The sequence below is a fragment of the Carassius carassius genome, chromosome 7 (genome assembly GCF_963082965.1).
Source record: "Carassius carassius chromosome 7, fCarCar2.1, whole genome shotgun sequence".
NCBI classification, from domain to species: domain Eukaryota; kingdom Metazoa; phylum Chordata; class Actinopteri; order Cypriniformes; family Cyprinidae; genus Carassius; species Carassius carassius.
The window spans coordinates 33,565,068-33,584,850 of NC_081761.1; the positions used below are offsets into that span (position 1 = coordinate 33,565,068).

The window sequence follows — 19,783 nt, forward strand, 5'->3', positions numbered from 1 at the left end:
TGATATTTAATATTTTAACAGCAAGACAAACCTACGCAAGACTACGAATTTATGGCAAATCAAATATGACAATTTAAAAACTGTGAGTCTTATATCCCGTATATCGAGGAATTAATGATGAAGACTGCTTTTCGAAATTGCAGTGCAATAGAAATAAACAGAATCCAGTTGTACAAGTCTCAAATATTTAATTCTCATTTTCATGAATGACATTTCAATGGTTCCCACAGCATATGACGCAGCATGCAGAGAAATGAAGAAAGAAACAAAAAGTTAAACCTAAAAGCGAAACGTTTTCATTCACTTGTATGTTTCCTTTGTCCAAAAAAACCCATGGATCTCCCATCGAAAGTTATACAGACGGCTGTCTGACCCCCAGCTAAAGTAATACAAAACACAACCGACACACATTCTGTACAAAACAACTCAACCAAACCAGGAACGGAAAAGAAGAAAAAGAAAACAACTCCCTCTTTTTTTTAAGAGGAAAAAATTAGCTGGGTGTGACTGACAGAAATCCAGAATAACTCACACATCTTCTTTTAATTTTCATAATAATATTATTTATGGATAAATGTAGTGAAGAAACTCGCTTTAAAATCATTCCCATATTTAAACATTAACCAAAAGTTTGGCAACGTCCATATATTTATATGTAACTGTCATTCAGATTATAATGTCTCAATAGTACGATTCATTTGTAAACAAGAGAATCCCCCCAAGAGTCAGATCTACATGCACAACAGAAAGAAAGAAAAAAAGAAAAATAAGAGAAACCTTCCCGTATCATGCGAGAACAACAATACCTCGACGGTCTTCGCCGGGAAAGACATGTTTAAGTGTCATCACCGTGCAGCCGCTGGCGCGAAAACGCCGATTTGCGCGGGAGAATCACATTTAAAGCAAAATAGCGGAGTGGCCGACCGTTTCGAGTTTATTCATCCACGTTGAAAGCTTCTGGTTTGGTCTCTCCATTCTTAACACGCAAATCCCACGGATCAATCCTTGAAACGACGAAGGAAAAGAGAAACTGATCAATCAGTCAGTCAGATCTGGTTTTGCCTACTTCGACGATCCCTCTCAGTAACATGCTGCGAGCCAACTCGATTAAAGCTTAGAAAAACCCAAACACATCTGTCCTTAAGTCCCTAATATAAAAATAGGAGCTATTAAGGTCTTTAAAATGCTGCCTGCAGTCAAGTTGGGAAGAAAATAACCTTATATTTCCACAAACAAACATTCAAATCAAGTGTTATTGTGGATTCGGTTTGCCACAATATGCACTGTATTCTACAATGTCAAGAGGTAAATCAAAATTACTCCTTTGCTGTGTTATAATGGTAATAAATCCAGAATACACACACAAAAAAGTCCAGAAATTTTACTGATGGCACTTCCATCCTACAGTAAGATGTGGTGTGATCTGATCGTTCCTCCCCACACGACCACTGCGATAAAACACCAGTCTTAAAAGTAAACCATACTCAACTTTACTCAAACGTAAACCATATGTGCATAACTTCAAATATATTTGCTTTTTATTCTAGTCTACTGTATACCAGAAAGCAAGACGGTAGATGAACTCCCTGACAATATTAACACAGCACACTTTACACACACACATTCTCTGTAGAAAACTCAAATCGGATTTGTATTTTGCGTGAGATCTGAAGCAGATATTTGCTTTAAAGAGGTGGAAACAACAAAACTTAATGACTTTTTTTAATCTCCCTATGACATGAAGAACATCAGATAGCGGTTTCAATATTCAGCTATTGTTAAATCCCGCGTATATGTTTCGATTGGCACTTCATGCTTGAAGGGTGTTGCACTGAAATCAAGTGTCAATACATATATATCGCTCACATACACACATTCCCTGTAGACCTAGATTATCTTTAAAAAAAGACAGGACTAAAATGAATACAAAAAATCCCCCCTTCAAAAAGAAAAATAAAGAGCGTACACACACACACACACACACACACTTCTCTCAGTCTCCATCACACTGAGTCGCTCGGTAATCGACAGAGAACTCGTCTCTCTGACTGTCCTTAAATACCCGAGAACGTGGACAGAAGAATCTCATGCTCTATAACACTTAGGATGGCAGGCGTCACAAGGCTCAGGTAGTACAGACGGGTAACAGAGGCATCATTCAGAGAAATACTTCCATTGAAAGAGAGAAAGAGCGACAGACAGAGAGAGAGAAAGAGAGAGCGTGTTAGCGGAACATCTGGAGCTGATTCTCAGAAATGGAGAAGTGAAAAAAGAGGGTGTTCAGTGAAGGGCCTTCTCTGTCTCTTCACACATCCACCACCATCTTTTTGTGAATGTCTAAGCCACCAACCACCTGCAGAGGAGAAGGGAAATAATGTCAGTGCATTTCACAACCAGAAAAAAAAAAAAAAGTGTTAGAACTCAATGACCCACAGTTTGTTACTGTGCAAACTCTTATAGCACACAGCTAAAACATACCACAAATCTCAATAACTAGTCAGCTGTAGGCGCAGCTGGTGCAGTGAATATCACGTAGTGCCTGAAAACACTCCCCAGCTAGTCTGTGTAGTTGCAGCAATAGCAGTTGCTGGGAACTATTTTCAGGGACTGTGTGATATCACTGCGCCTGCTGTGGCCATGTTACGCAGCACAGTTCCTTGATTATTAAGGCAGAATTGAAGTATAGTTTCTAATAATTTCGGCCTAGAAAATCACAACTTTTCATTTTCCACTGGTCTTAGTACACTATATAACTACAGGAGAGTCAAGTAATAATAAATAATTAATAAGTAAATAATTTTGATAATAAACTTTTGGGGGAAAACACTCTGAAACCAGTAATAATAAATAACTTGTGTTAGATTTGTGATATATTTATACTATGGGGCCGCTGAATGTTTGAATCTGATTGGTTGACAAACTTTCTGAGTTGTGCAATTATTTTCTGGTAAACGCACGGCGAACATAGTTTCAGGCAGCTCTCTTGACTGCATTACAGTTCATATCACTTCACATAGTTAACAGTAAAAATGGTCACACAGTTTAGACAAAAAGGTGTTGTGAGCGCTGCCCTGACAATTTTATCAGTTAGACATATAATGTAGCAACTTAAAGAACACACGTGACATTTCTCATTATCGAGGAGACAGCGCTGTTTAGAGACGCACAGAGGTACGTTAGCCTAATTCACACAAGCTCTCTCTCTCTCTCTCTCTCTCTGTGTGTGTGTGTGTGTGTCTCTTGTCTCTTTCGCTCTCTTTCTAATAACTTAATTAATAACTGTATTAGAATGCTATCAACGGCCCAAGCCTCCATTACCAGCTTTAAAATGACATTTTGGTACTAGCAAAAGAGGCATTGGATGAGATGCGGAAGAAATAGTCCTAATCACAATAGCGATTTAAGTACAAAAACCGGACAAATAACCTTTAAATAAATCATTGGATCGATGTCTTGAGGTGTGGTAACCGTAGTATAAGCGGAATAATTGCATCCGGACCATTAAATTATTAGAAAAATAATGCACACCTGAGGTGTAATGGCCACGTTTTCTAATAATTCAATGGCAGGTCATCAATTATTCCTTATATATACACGTGTGTGACCCTGGGCCTCAAGAGAAAATTTTTCAAAATTAAGATTTATACATCATCTGAAAGCTAAATCAATAAGCTTTATTAGGATGGGACAACTATTTGAAAATCTGGAATCTGAGGGTGCAAAAAAATCAAAATAGTGAAAAATAACTTTTAAAGTTGCCCAAATGAAGTTCTTGGCAATGCATATTACTAATCAAAAGTTTTGATATATTTACATTATGAAATTTACAAAACATCTCAATATCCTAATGATTTTTGACTAATACAATATTTTTTTGGGGTATTGTTAAAAATATACCACAGCAATTTAAGACTGGTTTTGTGCTCCAGGGTCACATATATCAGCTACAACAGCTAATCTAGGGAAAGCTGTCAAAACAGCTTCTAGAAAGCAGGATTATGCTAAATATGCACACTATTACATATTCTTTATACTTTTTCTTAGCCCTTTTTCTTCCTTATTTACCATGCGTATCAAATTTCTATGTGTCTCAAAATTAAATGACTCACAGCACAGAACTCCTCGAAAGATATCCTCCCGTCCCCGTCCTTGTCTGCGTTGATGATGGTTTTGTCGACGATCTGCTGCAGCTGGGTGTCCTTCAGGTTATTCCCTACCATCATCTTCAGCACCTGGAACAGCTCACCGTTGGATATGTAGCCATCCTTATCCATGTCATAAATCCTGAACGCAACTGCAGAAACAGAGAATAAAAAACATAATAAAATGCTTTGCTCCAGCACAATACAGACTAGTTTTATGAGGGTTTTTTGTTTTATCTTGGTTTGGATCAACATTTGATGAACGTAAGTGTACTAAACACTTAAACTTAACTAGAGGAAAGTGTTGGTAAAATTCAAGATGGAAAGAGACTCACAGCGGAGCTTCTGCTCCTTGTCACCCTTGACACTGAACTGAGAGACGCCTTCAATGAACTCTGCAAGATAAAGGACAGTAAATGGGAGGGTAAGAAAATATTCTACCCTCTCTACCTTTAACTGGACCAAGTTATGTTAATGCATCTAAAATCATCAAGTTCATCAGAGCTCCGGTAAATCTGGCACTTTCACAAAGAAAAAAAAGCACTGGACTGGACTGAAATGCAACAACTTCAACTGAGATCTGAATACACATAATATTACATTTCCTATAGGAAATATTAGTTCTTCCAAAAGACGGGAAAGGAACAGATTTTAGGCCTTTGATTGGGCAGTTATGAATGCTTAAAAATATGCAAGGAACACAAGACCAATCACAATCAGCATGCAAAAAAGAACAATTGGAATTCAGTACACTCTGTAATGAAATCAACATCATGACGATTAGCATAAACCCATAAGCAACAAATACTACACATCAACTGGAATAAACAGAAATAAACCTTTAAAGTCCACTTCTCCATTTCCGTCTGTGTCGAATATATCGATGACTCGCTGGACCAGTGGGTTCTGCTGCAACTCTGGTAGAGACATGAACTCCTCCACGCTGAGAGAACCCGAGTTATCCAGGTCGAGTTTCTTAAACCGCTTCCCTAGTCTTTTAATCTCATCAGCGTCAACTGAAAATAGAGAGAAAGAGAGATGAAGAAAACAGTGAGAACAAGTCATTTCAACACAAATATGCATCCCTTTCTTATCTCTTTGATTTTCCTTTGATCTTCAAAACGTCAATCTAATATGACATCAAAGATTGTTTTAAAGCACTCACATACACACACACACACACACACACACACAGGGATGCAATATTCCACATCCAGGGCTCTTACACTCACTTCTATTCATCTTTGGCTGCCATCAGAAAGCCAGAACCCATCCCAGAATAGACCTTACTCAGTTTCTCCTGTCTGGCAGTCATGGTCGTCTCTCAGAGGACTGCCGTTCAACTACAGCTCGCTGCTGTGCTGTGTGGATTGCTAAATGGCCTAATGTCATTCACACAGCACCGTGGTACACACCTCCAGAAATCGGCTGCCAGGCTGTTTGCTGTTAGCACTGTGCAGTTACTCGAATAAAAAATCCAAATCACAATATGGCAGAGAGCAGTGATTCTCAACCTGTATAACTCTTTAATCCCTTGATGTCAGAGAACTCACTCTGCTCAACTAATGGGAAAAAACTATTAAAATGCTGATATGAATATAGAGGTCAGGTGTACCATTTATAAAGGGTTAGTTCACCCAAAAATGATGTCGTTCCAAAGCCTTAAGACCTTTGTTCATCTTTGGAACTCAAATTAAGGTATTTCCGATGAAATCCGAAAGCTTTCTGAACCTCTATAGACAGCAATACAACTGACACGTACAAGACCCAGAAATGTAGTAAGGACATTGTTAAAATAGTCCTTGTGACATCAGTGATTCAACCTCAATTTTTTTAAAGCTACGTGAATAATTTGTGTGCCAAGAAAGTGCACATGTGCCATTGTACAGTCGTGGCCAAAAGTATATTTAATATAATAATAAAAGATTTCTCATTTGAATTTTATATGCGGTTCAAACAAAAACAAAAAAAGCTTAGAAAATATTAAATGTGTGAAACATCTGGCATGTTAGATTTTGAAGTGAGTACAATTGAGTTAATATTTTCCAATCACCAAATGGAAGTATCCCACAGAATTAGTTTTCATTTAGTTATAATTTATATTTCTTTACATGAACAAACAGATAAAATAAAACATTGGACGTTTTCAGCCATTTTAAATAAAAACAATTTAAAGTGAAATAATTTAAATAAATAAATGTCCCTGATACAACAGATAAATGAGGTATTGCATCCTCAGAAATTCAGAAAAAAAGTGAATATCTGCATCTCAGGGCGACAATTTAAGTTCTTTAAAATATTTAAGTGCAATTTAAGTACAATAACATAATACTCAAGTCGACTTGGCTCCAAAAAATAGTTGTCTGAATGAAAAGCAAGCAGATGAAAAATGAGCTCTACCTTACTGCTGCTGTACATCCAAACTATTCTCTGAGATAAAAGAGAAGTAAAGAGACATATGTTAATTTCCGCTGTACTATTTTGAGTTCGTGGACACTTCCCAGATTACCCTAAAGCAGATGATGTAACCGCTTATTCTTCATATCTATTAATATGCCATGGATTAAACCTGATACAGCTAGTGCAAATGTGTGTCATTAAACCAAGTGACTTTATTACACTGTCGTTTACCGATACATCAGAACAAAGCATGCCAGTGTCTCAGTCCACATACTGACAGTGTTATTTACATTACCTAAAAGTGCCTTCAAGGTAAAAGAAGAAGCTCAGATTTTCATGCTATTCATTGCGACCCATTGGGCATCAGCAGGGGCAGTTGCATCACTGAGCCACAGTATTCAAACAATGTTGAGATGGGAGAGACAGAGGGAAATATTTATAGCAGTCAGGCTGATCCTCAATGGTCTCTCACACACACCTGCTGTAATGGCTAATAAAGCCCTCTCAGAAAAGCCCCCTAGCAACAAGTAGCAAGGAAGAGCAGCGGCGTATGTGCCCATCAGTGCATGATGGTTTAGAAAAATGTGTAAAATTCTGCAACATCATTTGTACCGCCGTTTTGTAGTGATAAGCATTTCACTCTAATGACAGTATATTCTGTTTTTTCTAAATGTTTTTAAACATAAGAACATGTCTTATGTAAAAGCCCTTTAAATAATGCATCTGTTTGGGATCAGGTGAATTCAAAACCAGTTTAAAGGAATATTCTGTGCATGTTAAGCTCGGTACAAGTTAAGCTCAACTGACAGCATGTGGTGTAATGTTGATTAGCACCAAAGACTTTCAAAGACAAGGCACTCATTTAAGAAAGTGCAATGTGCAATAAGGCAGAATAGCCCCTCCTTCTCAATAAAAGAGGCAATTGCTAAATGATAAAGTCATTGCATCACCACAGCTGCAATAGAAATAGTCAGTGTTTCTAAACTCACATACACATTGGCAAGTCTAGCCTGAAAAATAAGATTTTTAATGCTATTCTATCAATAGTAAAGCCACAATAGTAAAATAAACAATGTATTAGCATGCTTCTAGTGTGAAAAACATAATTATAATAAAAAAACCTGTAAAAATGATGACAGTCTGACAGCTCAAATAATAGTTTTAACTGAAGAATTAATTTAAGTCCTTACCCGTGTTGGGATGGTTACTTGGTAAATGTAATAGGTTACTTTCCCGATCTCACTCCCCTCTCTCTCCCCCTTTTCGGTCCTTGGCACCTCTACACTGGCCTGTATAATTAATAATGCCGCTTTTCCACCGAAATTACCCGGAACATTTGTACCAGGAACTTTTTTTCCCCCAGACCTGTTGCTTTCTGTGTTTCCACCGCGGTGTAAAGTACCGGGAAGATTAGGCAAACAGACTGGTGACGTAGGTCTGCGCGCGTTTCTCAATACAAAGTACGCTGATTTTGGACGTGCATCCTCGGTAGTTCAGACTTTGTGCATTCGACTCAGGAGTGTGATGTCCGTGACGACGCAAATCCAGTAAATCTGCAAACAGCAGCGTACTTGATAACTTCAGTCAGCTGACCATGGCTACTGCAATTTTCCTCACTGTATATTTACAATAAAACGAAATAGGATATCAAATACCACTGCCTCCTTTCGTTTTCATTTAAACATAATAACATCTGCAGAAATGTACTTAGTTCAGGGATATGTGTATATACAGCCATTACACTGAAACAAAATATTATATAAATTTGCCTTTTTTATTTTCATTTTAACATATAGATAAATTTAATACAGACCAAAGATAACCTGTTAGATTTACCCAAAAAGAATTATATTTTATGTTTAACCACTAAAGAGACATCAGAGCACACACATCAGAAGGTCTAGCCGAGGAGAGGCTGCTCTCGGCGGATAGATGATCACTGAGCTCCCGCTGGTTGCGTGGAGCTGACCGTCTCTGAGATCGGCGAAACACATTTTTAAATAGCCGCTGTCTTTATAAATAAACCACAGATTTGAGTTTTAAACAACTACATTCTCGCCTGAAATACTTTTAAAATTACATTTCATGACACAATAACAGTAATATTTTGAAAATGATCCGAATAAATGGTGGTTGAACCCAAACAATGCTGCGTGAACTCAACCAATCAGGATGTTTAGCGCTCAAGTCCCGCCCCCGAAAGTTCCGAAACTTTGAAAAAGTACCACCTCGCCAGCAGGGACTTTCTGAGGGGCATTTTTTTACCCGGAACTTTATTTAGTTCCTGGTTCCTGCGGTGGAAACACACCGAGTACCAGGCCAAAGTCCCTAGTTCCTGGGTAAAGTTCCTGCGGTGGAAACGCGGCATAAGTCTTTTAAAAAAAAATTATACAGGACGACCTAAACCTGGTGGCCAATTTATCTCTTGCATTTCACATAAACAGTCTGTGTTTGCCTTTGCCAGATGCATTTCATGGAAAAAAATGATTTTGGAAGATGTCACGATTGTGTCCTGTTACCACTGTCTATTGGAGAGGCCTTATGATGTTCTGTGGTTGCCAAGCACCCATCTGACCAACAGGTGGCTCAGTTTCACAGCAGCACACTTGATATCACCCTGTTACAATCCTGGAAAATTAATTACTGCTGCCTAATGATGCAATTGTTCTTTCACCTTGACCTATAACCTCCCACTGCATTCATCTTTACTGGGTTGAATGAAGAAGAACCGATCATTGAATTTGTCAGGTTAGTGACAAGCTGGCGTCAGATCTTTAAAAGAGGGTTGTCCTCTTATTCGCAGTACAATACAGCTACAATATAGCTTTTCCTCTTCAGTGTGGAACAACACAGTGTGGATCTCTTAGTTTGGAACAACACAATGTTGTGAAATGGCAGAATATTCATTTATGTGTGAACTGTGCCTTTAAATAAATGTTTTTTCGGCCAAGCACAGGTCAGCACTATTATATTGAAAAAGGGTTGTCAAAGGTCCTCTAATGTGTTTGTCAGTACTTACAATGTCTAAAGTAGAGCAGAAAATACATAAAAAATATTAAACTTATTAAAAACGGACCATCACTTCGTGTTCTTCTACTCACTCCCACCAACTCTAAAAATAAACAGGCTCTTCCTGCAGCCCAGAGATTAACCTTTACCAGCTGGAGGCATTTATAGCCCTCCTGTCCACAGAACGCCACCCTGTCTAGTCTGGTTGCACTAGCGCTGGCCCTACTCCAGACCCGGAGAGCCCCACTGATCCAGGGGATGCCCTCTGCCTCGTGTCTTGCTCTCCAGCGCAGCACGAACAGGTGTTTAAAGGACTGGACTGACTACAATCTCTGATCGCCCAGCACGAGCTGCATGTGAGTGACTAACCACAGGTCATCCCTGTTTATATGATGTGGATAAGCATCATTTCAAATTTAAAGTTAAATTACTAAAATTAAAATCGCTAAACAAAAACAAAACAATAAGTATCACATGAGCTGTAAACACTGTACAAACCGTGTCTTTGCCTACATAATCCTTAGATCAATAATTACATGTTTGTTGATGTTGAACAAGACCCAGTGCTCGGCCAAAAATAATCTAGCTCAGAATTTGGCTTAACCAACATAAACTGTGACTAGATTTAACCTATTTACACAAATAAAAAGTGTGTAAAAATACCTAAAGGTATTTAAAGTAAAAAATAAAAAAATTATGGGTCACAAAAAAAAGAAGAAAAAAAAAGTACTAAACTGTAAAAAAAAAAAAAAAAAAAAAAACATTAACAGTAATAAAATATATATACATGACCGGCACATCTTCTGCTTCTTCGAAAAAGCTGAATAATTCTAAATTAACTCCATTATTTTGACAGGAGAATACAACAACGAATATAGTTAACATGTAGTGTGTCGATTCAACGTGGTAAGACGCTCGCTCTCTCTCTCTGCATGTGTGAGAAACAGCGCCGTCAGCAAAGAGATGGCGAGTTGTAATCAGTACCTCTGATTAAATTAAGAAAGCATAAAACACAATTTGAGGAATGAATTGAGCAACAGCCCCGAAATACTTACAGTGTGAGCACATCTCCAAGGGATAACTCGCCTCATTTCCCTGTAGATAGAGAACAAGAGTCTGAATCAGCATGACAATGCACAGAAAATGTTATTGATGAATCCTACAGGTTCTGTGAAGCCTGACAGACATAGCAACAATATCCAAAGAGAGGTGACTGGGTGATTTTCACTTCTAACTACATAATCAATGACTCAAAAACTTTAATCAAGCATACTATTTACGCTAATGTAAAAGTCGATTTAGTAAATCTTTGTATGTTCTCTCTTCATGACATACAGCTGTCACCAGAGTCACAAGGTGAAAGGCTCATCACAATTATGTGTCTTAGTTCATTAGCTAATCAGATTTTGGAGTGCTGTGGAAGAGGCCATCAGTCTCAGAGAACATACACCGAATGAACCTGGATTTTATTGTGTACTACTGTAGACGTAAAAAGTGAAAGCACATAGACACTACAGTCAATGATCATATCTTCAATCATACTGAAAAGGAAACAGCAACATCCTTAATTGATGATTCGACTGATTTAACTCACCAGAATCTTGAGTGAAGTGTGGTTACTGGCTGATTTATGTTGATATATACAATACCGACTCAATGTTTGAGGTCATTAAGTGTTCCTGTGGCTCAGTGGTAGAGCATAACGTTAGCAGTGTAAAAGGTTGTGGGTTCAATTCCCAGGGAACACACATAATGGTAAAAAAAATGTATAGCCTAAATGCACTGTAAGGCGCTTTAGATAAAAAGCATCTGCTAAATGCATAAATGTTTTAATGTTTGTGAAAGTCTCTTCTGCTCACCAAGGCTGCTTTTATTTGATCCAAAATACAGTAAAAACAGGAATACTGTGAAATATTATTACAATTTCTAATAATGGTTTTCTTTTTAAATATATTTTAAAATGTAATTTATTCCTGTGATGCAAAGTTGAATTTTCAGCCTCATTAATCCAGTCTTCAGTGATCCTTCAGAAATCATTTATATATGCTGACTGGATGATCAAGACACATTTCTTATTATTTTCAATATTGAAAACAGTTATGCTTCTTGGGACAAATTATTTCACATTACTATACCTTTTTCATTACTAATGCCACTGGTAAACATGCAAATGTTTGATCACAATATAAATGGCAAAATCTAAACTGCAAAATCTTTTGCGACTGACACGTAATAGAATCATACCACCCAGGCATTCCTTTGTTATACATTCAAGTGGAAATACACACTGCAATAAGCCAGGAAAGAAATCAGGCCACACCATCACCATCCAGTTTCGGCACACACTGGGACACGCAGAATTAGCAGGAGACTGAGAGAGAAGAGAATATGCCTTGATAGAGCAGGAACTTTGCATTCATCAAAGAATCCAAAAAATGTGTCACGGTTTTCACAAAAATATTAAGCAGCATAACTGTTTACAACTGTTTGCATATTAGAATGATTTCTGAAGGATCGTGTGACACTTGAAACAATGAAAGTTTTGTCATGAATCAACCCCATGTCATTTCAAACTCGTAAAAGCTTCATTCATCTTCGGAACACAATTTAAGATATTTTGAATGAAAACTGAAGGGCTTGAGACTGTCCCATAGACTGCCAAGTAAAATACACGGTCCAGAAAAAAAATACATGGTCAAGGTCCAGAAAAGTATGAAAAGCATCGTCAGAATAGTCCATCTGCCATCAGTGGTTCAACCGTAACGTTATGAAGCGACGAGAATACTTTTATATGCCAATAAAACTAAAATAACGGCTTTATTCAACAATACCTTTGTCAACAGTCTCCTCTGTGTCTCAGTTGAATAAAGTCGTTATTTTTTTTTTAGCGTACAAAAGTATTCTCGTCGCTTCATAACATTACGGTTGAACCACTGATGGCAGATGGACTATTTTGAGTCTGACGATGCTTTTCTGGACCTGGACACTGTTATTTACTTGGCAGTCTATGGGACAGTCTCAAGCCTCCCAGTTTTCATCCAAAATATCTTAAAATTGTGTTCTGAAGACGAACTAAGCTTTTACGGGTTTGGAACAACATGGGAGTAAGTGATTAATTACAAAATTTTCATTTTGGGGTGGAGTATCCCTTTAAGACTGCAGTAATGATGCTGAAAATACAGAGGAATAAATTACATTAAAAATAATATAAATTTTTTAAATATAGTATTTTATTTTATTTTTTGATCAGATAAATACATCCTTTGTAAACATGCAAAATGAAAAAAGAGTATCTTGGACATTGTGATTAACATCTTATTTGGGGTTTCATGGTGGAAAGAAAATAATACAGCATAAGTTTTCATTTTTAAATCAAATTAAAAAATTAAGAAAATCAAGTCGGCAAGAGAGGTGATGCCTTCATCGAGCTGTGTGCTGAAAACCTGTTAAGACTTGCAGCGAGAAAACCAAACATGCCTCAACCTGTAGAGAGCAGGACAGATAAACTGGGACATCACTGTGCCTAGAAGTTTCTAGAGCAACTTCCAGGATATCTAGAGCTCTCTATTAGACATTTATTAAATCGTTTCAGAGCTTTAAGGAGTGGAGTTCCTGTGAGGCCACTTCATGACGATAAAATAAAAGGAGACATTTTCTAGCATTCTTCTAAGATAAAAATTCAAGCACACTGATAAACCATGTAGTAGAGATAGTAAATTAGGTGTATATCCATGCTGTGTGTACATAAGTGTGTGTGGAAGTAGATTAAACTCATGCGAAACAGGTCACTTAAGTCACTCCGACTTCTCTAATTTACTGTATTAAACATAGCCACTTCAGTATGTCCCTCCCTCTAAAATTAGTCTGAATGCTCAGTGCTCTACAGACAGACAGTGTTTTGCCACAGCTAGTGGGTTAGCTAAGGTTGAGTGCCCTGTGCTATTTTGACTTTAGTGGTAGAGAGACGGCAAATTAACTTAAAGTGGATTGAGGGTTTAGGATTACTTCATCTGGTTATATGGTCTCAAGAATGAGCGAGTCGACAGGCAAGGAAAGACGCCTCAAAGCAAAACTAGAGGTGGAGGAAACAGTCATACAAATGTAGCAATGTTCGATTGGGCTCCTTTCTACTCTTTATGACATAATAACACTCCCAATCACATCCAATGGGGAAGCTCATTCAGTAGAAACATCTATTAAGAGAGACATCAAGATCATCTGAGGCAAGGGAAAGGTCGGCTGAAAACTGTCAGCATATCAGGCCCGTATCTAAAAACATTTGGTTATGTATTTGGCACATGACAAAAGTTAGCATGAAATGAAAATCTATTTACTACATGCATGCTATAGATGATACATTCTTTATATTTTCATTAAATAAGATCATGTACATTCCTAACAGTATACTTCGTTTCATAACCTTTGCATTAAATTGAATTAGAGAAAACTAGTCATTACTACTCCGTGAGAGTTTCTAATACAACTGTTAATCTTTCACTCTTCTGACCAATACTCAATATTTTTGTCCTCGTTTTGAACATCAAAGAAACATTTTATTGTTATATTTTTAAATAGTTTTATGGTAGTACGGTACTCTCAGCTCTACGTAACCATGCTCAAATCTATTCTGCTAATTTTCCACCCGAAATCAGTGCTGAAAAACACCCCCTGATTTTGTCTGAGCCTGAATCTAAGGCACTACAGTGGCTCTTTAGACACTGTATAGAAATTAAAATGCAATATAGACATGGTGTTGGTAGACTAGGCTAAATCTAGGTCTGTGAAGCCCCTGGAGGACTTAATGCTATGTATCCCAAGTATGCATACTTTTCTATCCTTTGAATTGAGTGTATTGAGTGTCTTCTTTTAGGGTCATTTGACGCATATCCAGGCCGAGATTCTCTCATTGGTTGAGCTGATTAAACAAAGTGCTCATTCCAACCAGTGTCAGCTCCAAAATGTTATAGTTCTATCATTTATTATGCATATATTCTGCATTGTATCAGCCACACTGCTGATGATAGCAATTAAGTGGACGTTAACGTTAGCTGCCTGCCATACAATGTTTCTCTTTCACCGCCGCGCCATTACATTTGATCCCTGCTCGCTCAAATACAGTATTTACACCGGGATTTATAAGATAGCACCGTGTTTTCCGTCGGTGTTTCTCCGTTCGTTGCGTACAGAGGCTAGCAGCAGTGGGCCACACTGACAGCCATGGCTGTTTAATCAACAACGGCTTTGATCAAGACCCCGCGAGCGCATTTCCAGCCCGTCGCGGCGCCAGAAACGCGCGTAAAAACGCCCGATTGACGGTATCTGAAGTATCTGCTAAACGCTAGCGTTAAAAGATCCTTACCATTCTGTCGCCGGGCTTGTCTTCGCCTTGTGCGGAGTCTTGCGGAACTGAACGGTCGCTGCTGCTGTAGTTGACGGTTATTTTTTCTGAGCGAGGGAGTCGCAGGGATTTTCTTCTCCACGGGCTCTCAGTCGACGGATGACGGATACAACGCCGTGCCGCCGGTAACGTTAGGTCCGCAGCGGAGGGTGAAGAAGCAGTGGGTTGAGTCAGTGGTGCTGGGGAGAGAAAGAGAGGAAAGGAGGGAGGGACTGGAGACTCAGCGGAGCGGAGGGGGGAGGTGCATTAGAACCGCACATCCGGGTATTTCTGCCTTATTTTCTCTCTCAGTCGAGTATTTGCATCTTTACCGCTGATCAAATGATTTTGCATTTTGGGTCTGAAAGAGAAACCTGGTATTTGACTTTAGTGAAGAGGAGGGGAAGAGGAGGGGATGGATTGGAATTTATTTCATCCCGTTATTACTTCTAAAGTTATTTCAGTTTGCTTATATTGGCCCAATTTGATATAGCCTTCATGCTGCAGTATCTGATTTATGATAATAAAATTATAAAACAGTCCCTGTAATTTGTAGGAAATATGATTGGAATAAATATATAGTTTTCTAGCAATGTTTCACATGAACAATTTAATATATAATGATTTTTCCCCATTTAAAATTGTTTTATTTATTTAATTGATTCATCGTTCTTAAAGGGCTTTTATTGTCAGGCCTGCTTTAGTATATAAAAAAAGGCTTTTCCTAAATAAAATTAAAAGTATAAAATAGTTGCAACACACTGGATACATTTTTAACATTCCTAAATAAAATTAAAAGTATAAAATATTTTTGTTATTTGTAATAAATATGATTCATTACAATTGTGTAAGAATTCATTACACCATGCATTATTTTCTTATTTTGTACTTTCCTTTTTATTTTGGTCTTTTATTGGCTGGTATTATTATCTTAAACCAAAATGTATTTTTAAAAACAACAAGATTGTTTATATTCTTACAAAAAGGTCAAAAGTTTGTCTCCTTCAAAATCAAGATTGATATTCAGCAACAAACAAGCAAACAAATAATCAGAATATGAGTAAAAATAGGCATAGAATTAAGCAACTGCATTTCTGATTAACTCCAGTTAACTAATGCTTCTGTGAAAAATAGGCAACATATATAAGCAGTGAACAACACAAAATAGTAAATTATTAAACATCCATTCACATAATACAGTATCAAACACGCTGTCACAAATAAATAATTATTTTACGCTGGTCCCAAAAGACCACATTATTAACTGACTGGTCTTTACTCATATAATATTATAATATACATATAATAGAGTATCATGTATAGCCTGTATACGTTCATACAGCACCTTTCTGAGCAAGCATTGTGGAGCACTGCCTGTCTCCAAAACAGCAAACCGCTGGGGTAAATACAGGCCTGCATTGCAGATTTCTCATCTGAGTCTTGATGAAAGATGGTCTCGGTGTATTTGTAACCATAATAGAGCTGATATGTGCTGTGCAAATGACCAAGAGAGAGTTGTGAATTCGGTCTCATTCAAATAACCTTTCCCATGGAGACTTTCAGCCAAATTATTTCAAAGTTTCACCAATTTAGATGAGATACAGAGGAAGGGACATAAATGGGGAGAAATTCTGAATGTTCAGATGGTGGTACAACGAATAGATGCAGTGCTTGGCTGGTGAAAAGATACCCTGATGGATCACTTGTTTGGAGCCTTAGTCACATCTTACTTCACTTGAGCACTTTGCAGTCATCTATCTCGCACACAGCGGCCCCATGATGGTTACAGGACATATTGTGCAGGTCTGTTGCTGCTGCTCCGCTTGTGTTTTACAGGAAGACCTCTTTGTTTATCCACATGAGGCTGCGGGTCTCGTTAGGCTTAGCCTCATACTCGATGCAGTTGAAGCTGTTGCCGAACTGGCAGTGCTCTCTCTTGTAGTAGTTGTAGTATTTCACTTGCCATACGGTTTCAAACATGCCGGCATCTTTGAACTGGCAACAAACAGAAGATGGAAGCTTAGAAACATTTTACAGATCAGTTCTTTTTGTATACTCAATCAGCTGGCTGACAGATTTGTCTTTAGTTACAGAGGGGTGGTGCTTGTGTAACCATGCAAAATCAACACAATGCTTTGACACAGTAAAAAAGATAAAAACATGATATGTTACTCGTTAACTATCCATTTAAACATGTACAGTAGCAACCTGACATAGATTTTGATTGTAGTTTATGCAGTTATTTTTTTTTCAGATTTACAATTATTTTATGTATTACAGGTTGCACTTGTCTGCACTTTACAAATATTTTTTGAAGTTTTAAATGAAACATTATTCCAGTAAAAGAAATTACAATTTAATTTTCTTAAAAATTGTCAAGTTTAATTCATGTTTAATTGCTTTCCATTTCTTTGTAATGTTTTGTATTCAGTGCAAACTGTTTCACCAAAAGTAAATCCTACAAAAAAGTTTTTTTTCAGTGTGCAAACTTGCTTTCCATTTCTTGAAATAATATATAATAATATATATATGTGTGTGTGTGTGCGTGTGTTTTGGCAACAAGATGTTATGAAAGTGTAATAAAAGATGTTTTATTGAGTCTTAACATTCTTGACTTTTAGAAAATAGAATTTAGCAAAGTAATCTATCAATAAACTACATTTTGTAATATTTCTGAAAAAACTCAAATAAAATCTCCACTTACAATTTCCACCTACTCTACAACTTAAATGCAGTTACTGTCTTAAATTTTAAAATATAATCAATCAATCAAAAAATGAAGTTGAAATTGGTTAAAATATTTTGATTAGTTAAAGTAATGGGGGTGGATCATTATTTGACATGATTTCTAGAGCCCTGTTAGATGCCATGGTGTTTATATGAGGTTGCTATGTGGTGTTGGTTTCTTATTGGTCCAGGTCAAAGAGCCCATCCCCCAATCTGTGACAATCGGACAGATATGACTTTAAAACTAGGGTCTGATTGCCTGTTTTATCATCTGTCTGCAGGTGCAGATCACAAATCATGCAAAGTAACAGAAGCACAACCTTCTCAGTAATCTGCAGCATAGTTAGGTCCATAGCTAAAAAAATGCGGTATACCAGTTACAAATTAAATCTAATGCCTAGCCTGAGTTTAGCGTCAAAGCCCTAATCCTCAGTATGAACAATTTAGCATCTCCACACGACTTCACGATGAATTCTATTTTATTCTATTCAATCCCGAGTCCAGGCTGGGCTGTGTTACCTCTATGAAGACCTGCACAGGTTGTCTGTCCCCGCTCTTGGTGTGTGGCACTCCCTCAGTGTCGTAGGAGCCATTGTAGACGATCTGCTCCTCATCTTTGGACTGCTGCTCCAGAGGGAAGCTCTTTCCGCCGATTCCCATTGTGCTGAAATCCCATTCAAACAAGCGTCAGACTATCTGCCTGTTTAGCTTAATTGACACGCATCTGAAATTCCTTCTGTCGATTAAACATTAAAGGCTCGTGCACTCGTAACACATCCCCATGGCTCAGTTTTACAGCGTTTCTAAATAACGCAGGCTACTGCGCAAATAAAGAATCGCCTTATGTTGACATGCAGCAGTCTATTTAGTAATGCTGCATCACATATACGATATAGTTAATTTCTTACAGAAGCGCATGTGCACCTTTCTTCCTCAGGATTGCGAAAAACATCGAGTGCTAATAGCTATTTTGCAACCACGTTTAATATCAAAGGCATATAAACAGGATCAGTTTAACCGCGTAGCTATTCGACTTACGTGGCCTCCGCGTTACCCGGCTTCACGATCACTTCGATTTTGTATTTCGATCCTGTTAGCAATTTGATTGTCCTGCTCTGGCCGAACCTCGTCCCGTCCACTTTATAAAACACGGGTCCGTCATTGGGTTGGATTTTCAAGGAAATTGCGATGTTTATTATCGCCGGAACGTCGGTCATGGTTGCGAGATAACGGAGGTCGATGTATTTCCAGGGCTCCCCGTCATTAACGGGATGACGGATGGCCCCAGGAAGCTGTTGAGAGATGCTGTGACGTCTACACAAGCCATCACACCCATGTTAGCCAAGCAGCATACATCGATGCTTTTGCATATGGATAAACTTGGCTCATATAATGCACTAATGGCCATTAGTCTCGTGCTGGGTATCGCACAATAAAAAAGGTACTTCTACTCTAGATTGTTTTTTTATGTATTTTAGTCATGTGTGTTGTATTCTAGGATACAAAAATAGTGTAAATAGTTTATTAAGCATTAGATTTAGATCCTAATCCAACTGTGTTTGCGTCCTTCTCTGTTATCCTCGCGATTAAAAACAGTCCCTGTCCAAAGTGCTGAAACTGAAGACTCATATACTGGGCCATTTTTATAATGCATGGGAAAAAAATACATTTTTAAAAGTACTAAACGCAAAACACTGCTATTACGTGTTTAGTGAGCTTGAAATGTTAATAAATCATTCATATAATTAACTAAATTATTTATAAACCCATTTTTAATAGGCTGTTTTTTGAAGAGGTATATACGTTTACGTGATTTTTGTCTTTCCAGAAAGCTTTGCAACAAACAGTAGTAGTTATATAAAAACAATAGTTCTAATTAAAACAGGATGTGTGTGGACTTTTAATGGAGAGTCAGACCTATAATAGTGTCATTTAAAATTACATTTATGCCATTTAAAATAATATGATGAAGAGGAATATACATAATTTGATTAATCAGATAAGTAGATGCAAGTTATATTCTCATTTAACATTCATAATAATTTTATCTCACAGATTCCTCCATTATGAGTTCATAAGGAATAGATCACACAAAAAAATAAATTTTTCTGAAAATGTACTCACTCTC

At 37.6% G+C, this 19,783-nt stretch overlaps 2 protein-coding genes across 2 annotated transcripts; both read right to left on the reverse strand.

The window, feature by feature from the left end:
* Window positions 1-540: 540 nt before the first annotated feature.
* On the reverse strand, window positions 541-15,199 carry ppp3r1b (protein phosphatase 3 (formerly 2B), regulatory s1ubunit B, alpha isoform, b). Its single transcript, XM_059554675.1, has 6 exons — window positions 14,911-15,199; window positions 10,607-10,646; window positions 4,982-5,158; window positions 4,478-4,537; window positions 4,110-4,294; window positions 541-2,353 (listed from the first exon to the last, which is right to left on the reverse strand). The coding sequence occupies exons 1-6, from the start codon at window positions 14,911-14,913 to the stop codon at window positions 2,306-2,308; spliced, it is 513 nt and encodes a 170-aa protein (XP_059410658.1). The 5' UTR covers window positions 14,914-15,199; the 3' UTR covers window positions 541-2,305.
* A 1,433-nt stretch (window positions 15,200-16,632) lies between these two features.
* On the reverse strand, window positions 16,633-18,997 carry cnrip1a (cannabinoid receptor interacting protein 1a). Its single transcript, XM_059553323.1, has 3 exons — window positions 18,694-18,997; window positions 18,175-18,319; window positions 16,633-16,923 (listed from the first exon to the last, which is right to left on the reverse strand). The coding sequence occupies exons 1-3, from the start codon at window positions 18,870-18,872 to the stop codon at window positions 16,759-16,761; spliced, it is 489 nt and encodes a 162-aa protein (XP_059409306.1). The 5' UTR covers window positions 18,873-18,997; the 3' UTR covers window positions 16,633-16,758.
* Between the last annotated feature and the right edge of the window lie 786 nt (window positions 18,998-19,783).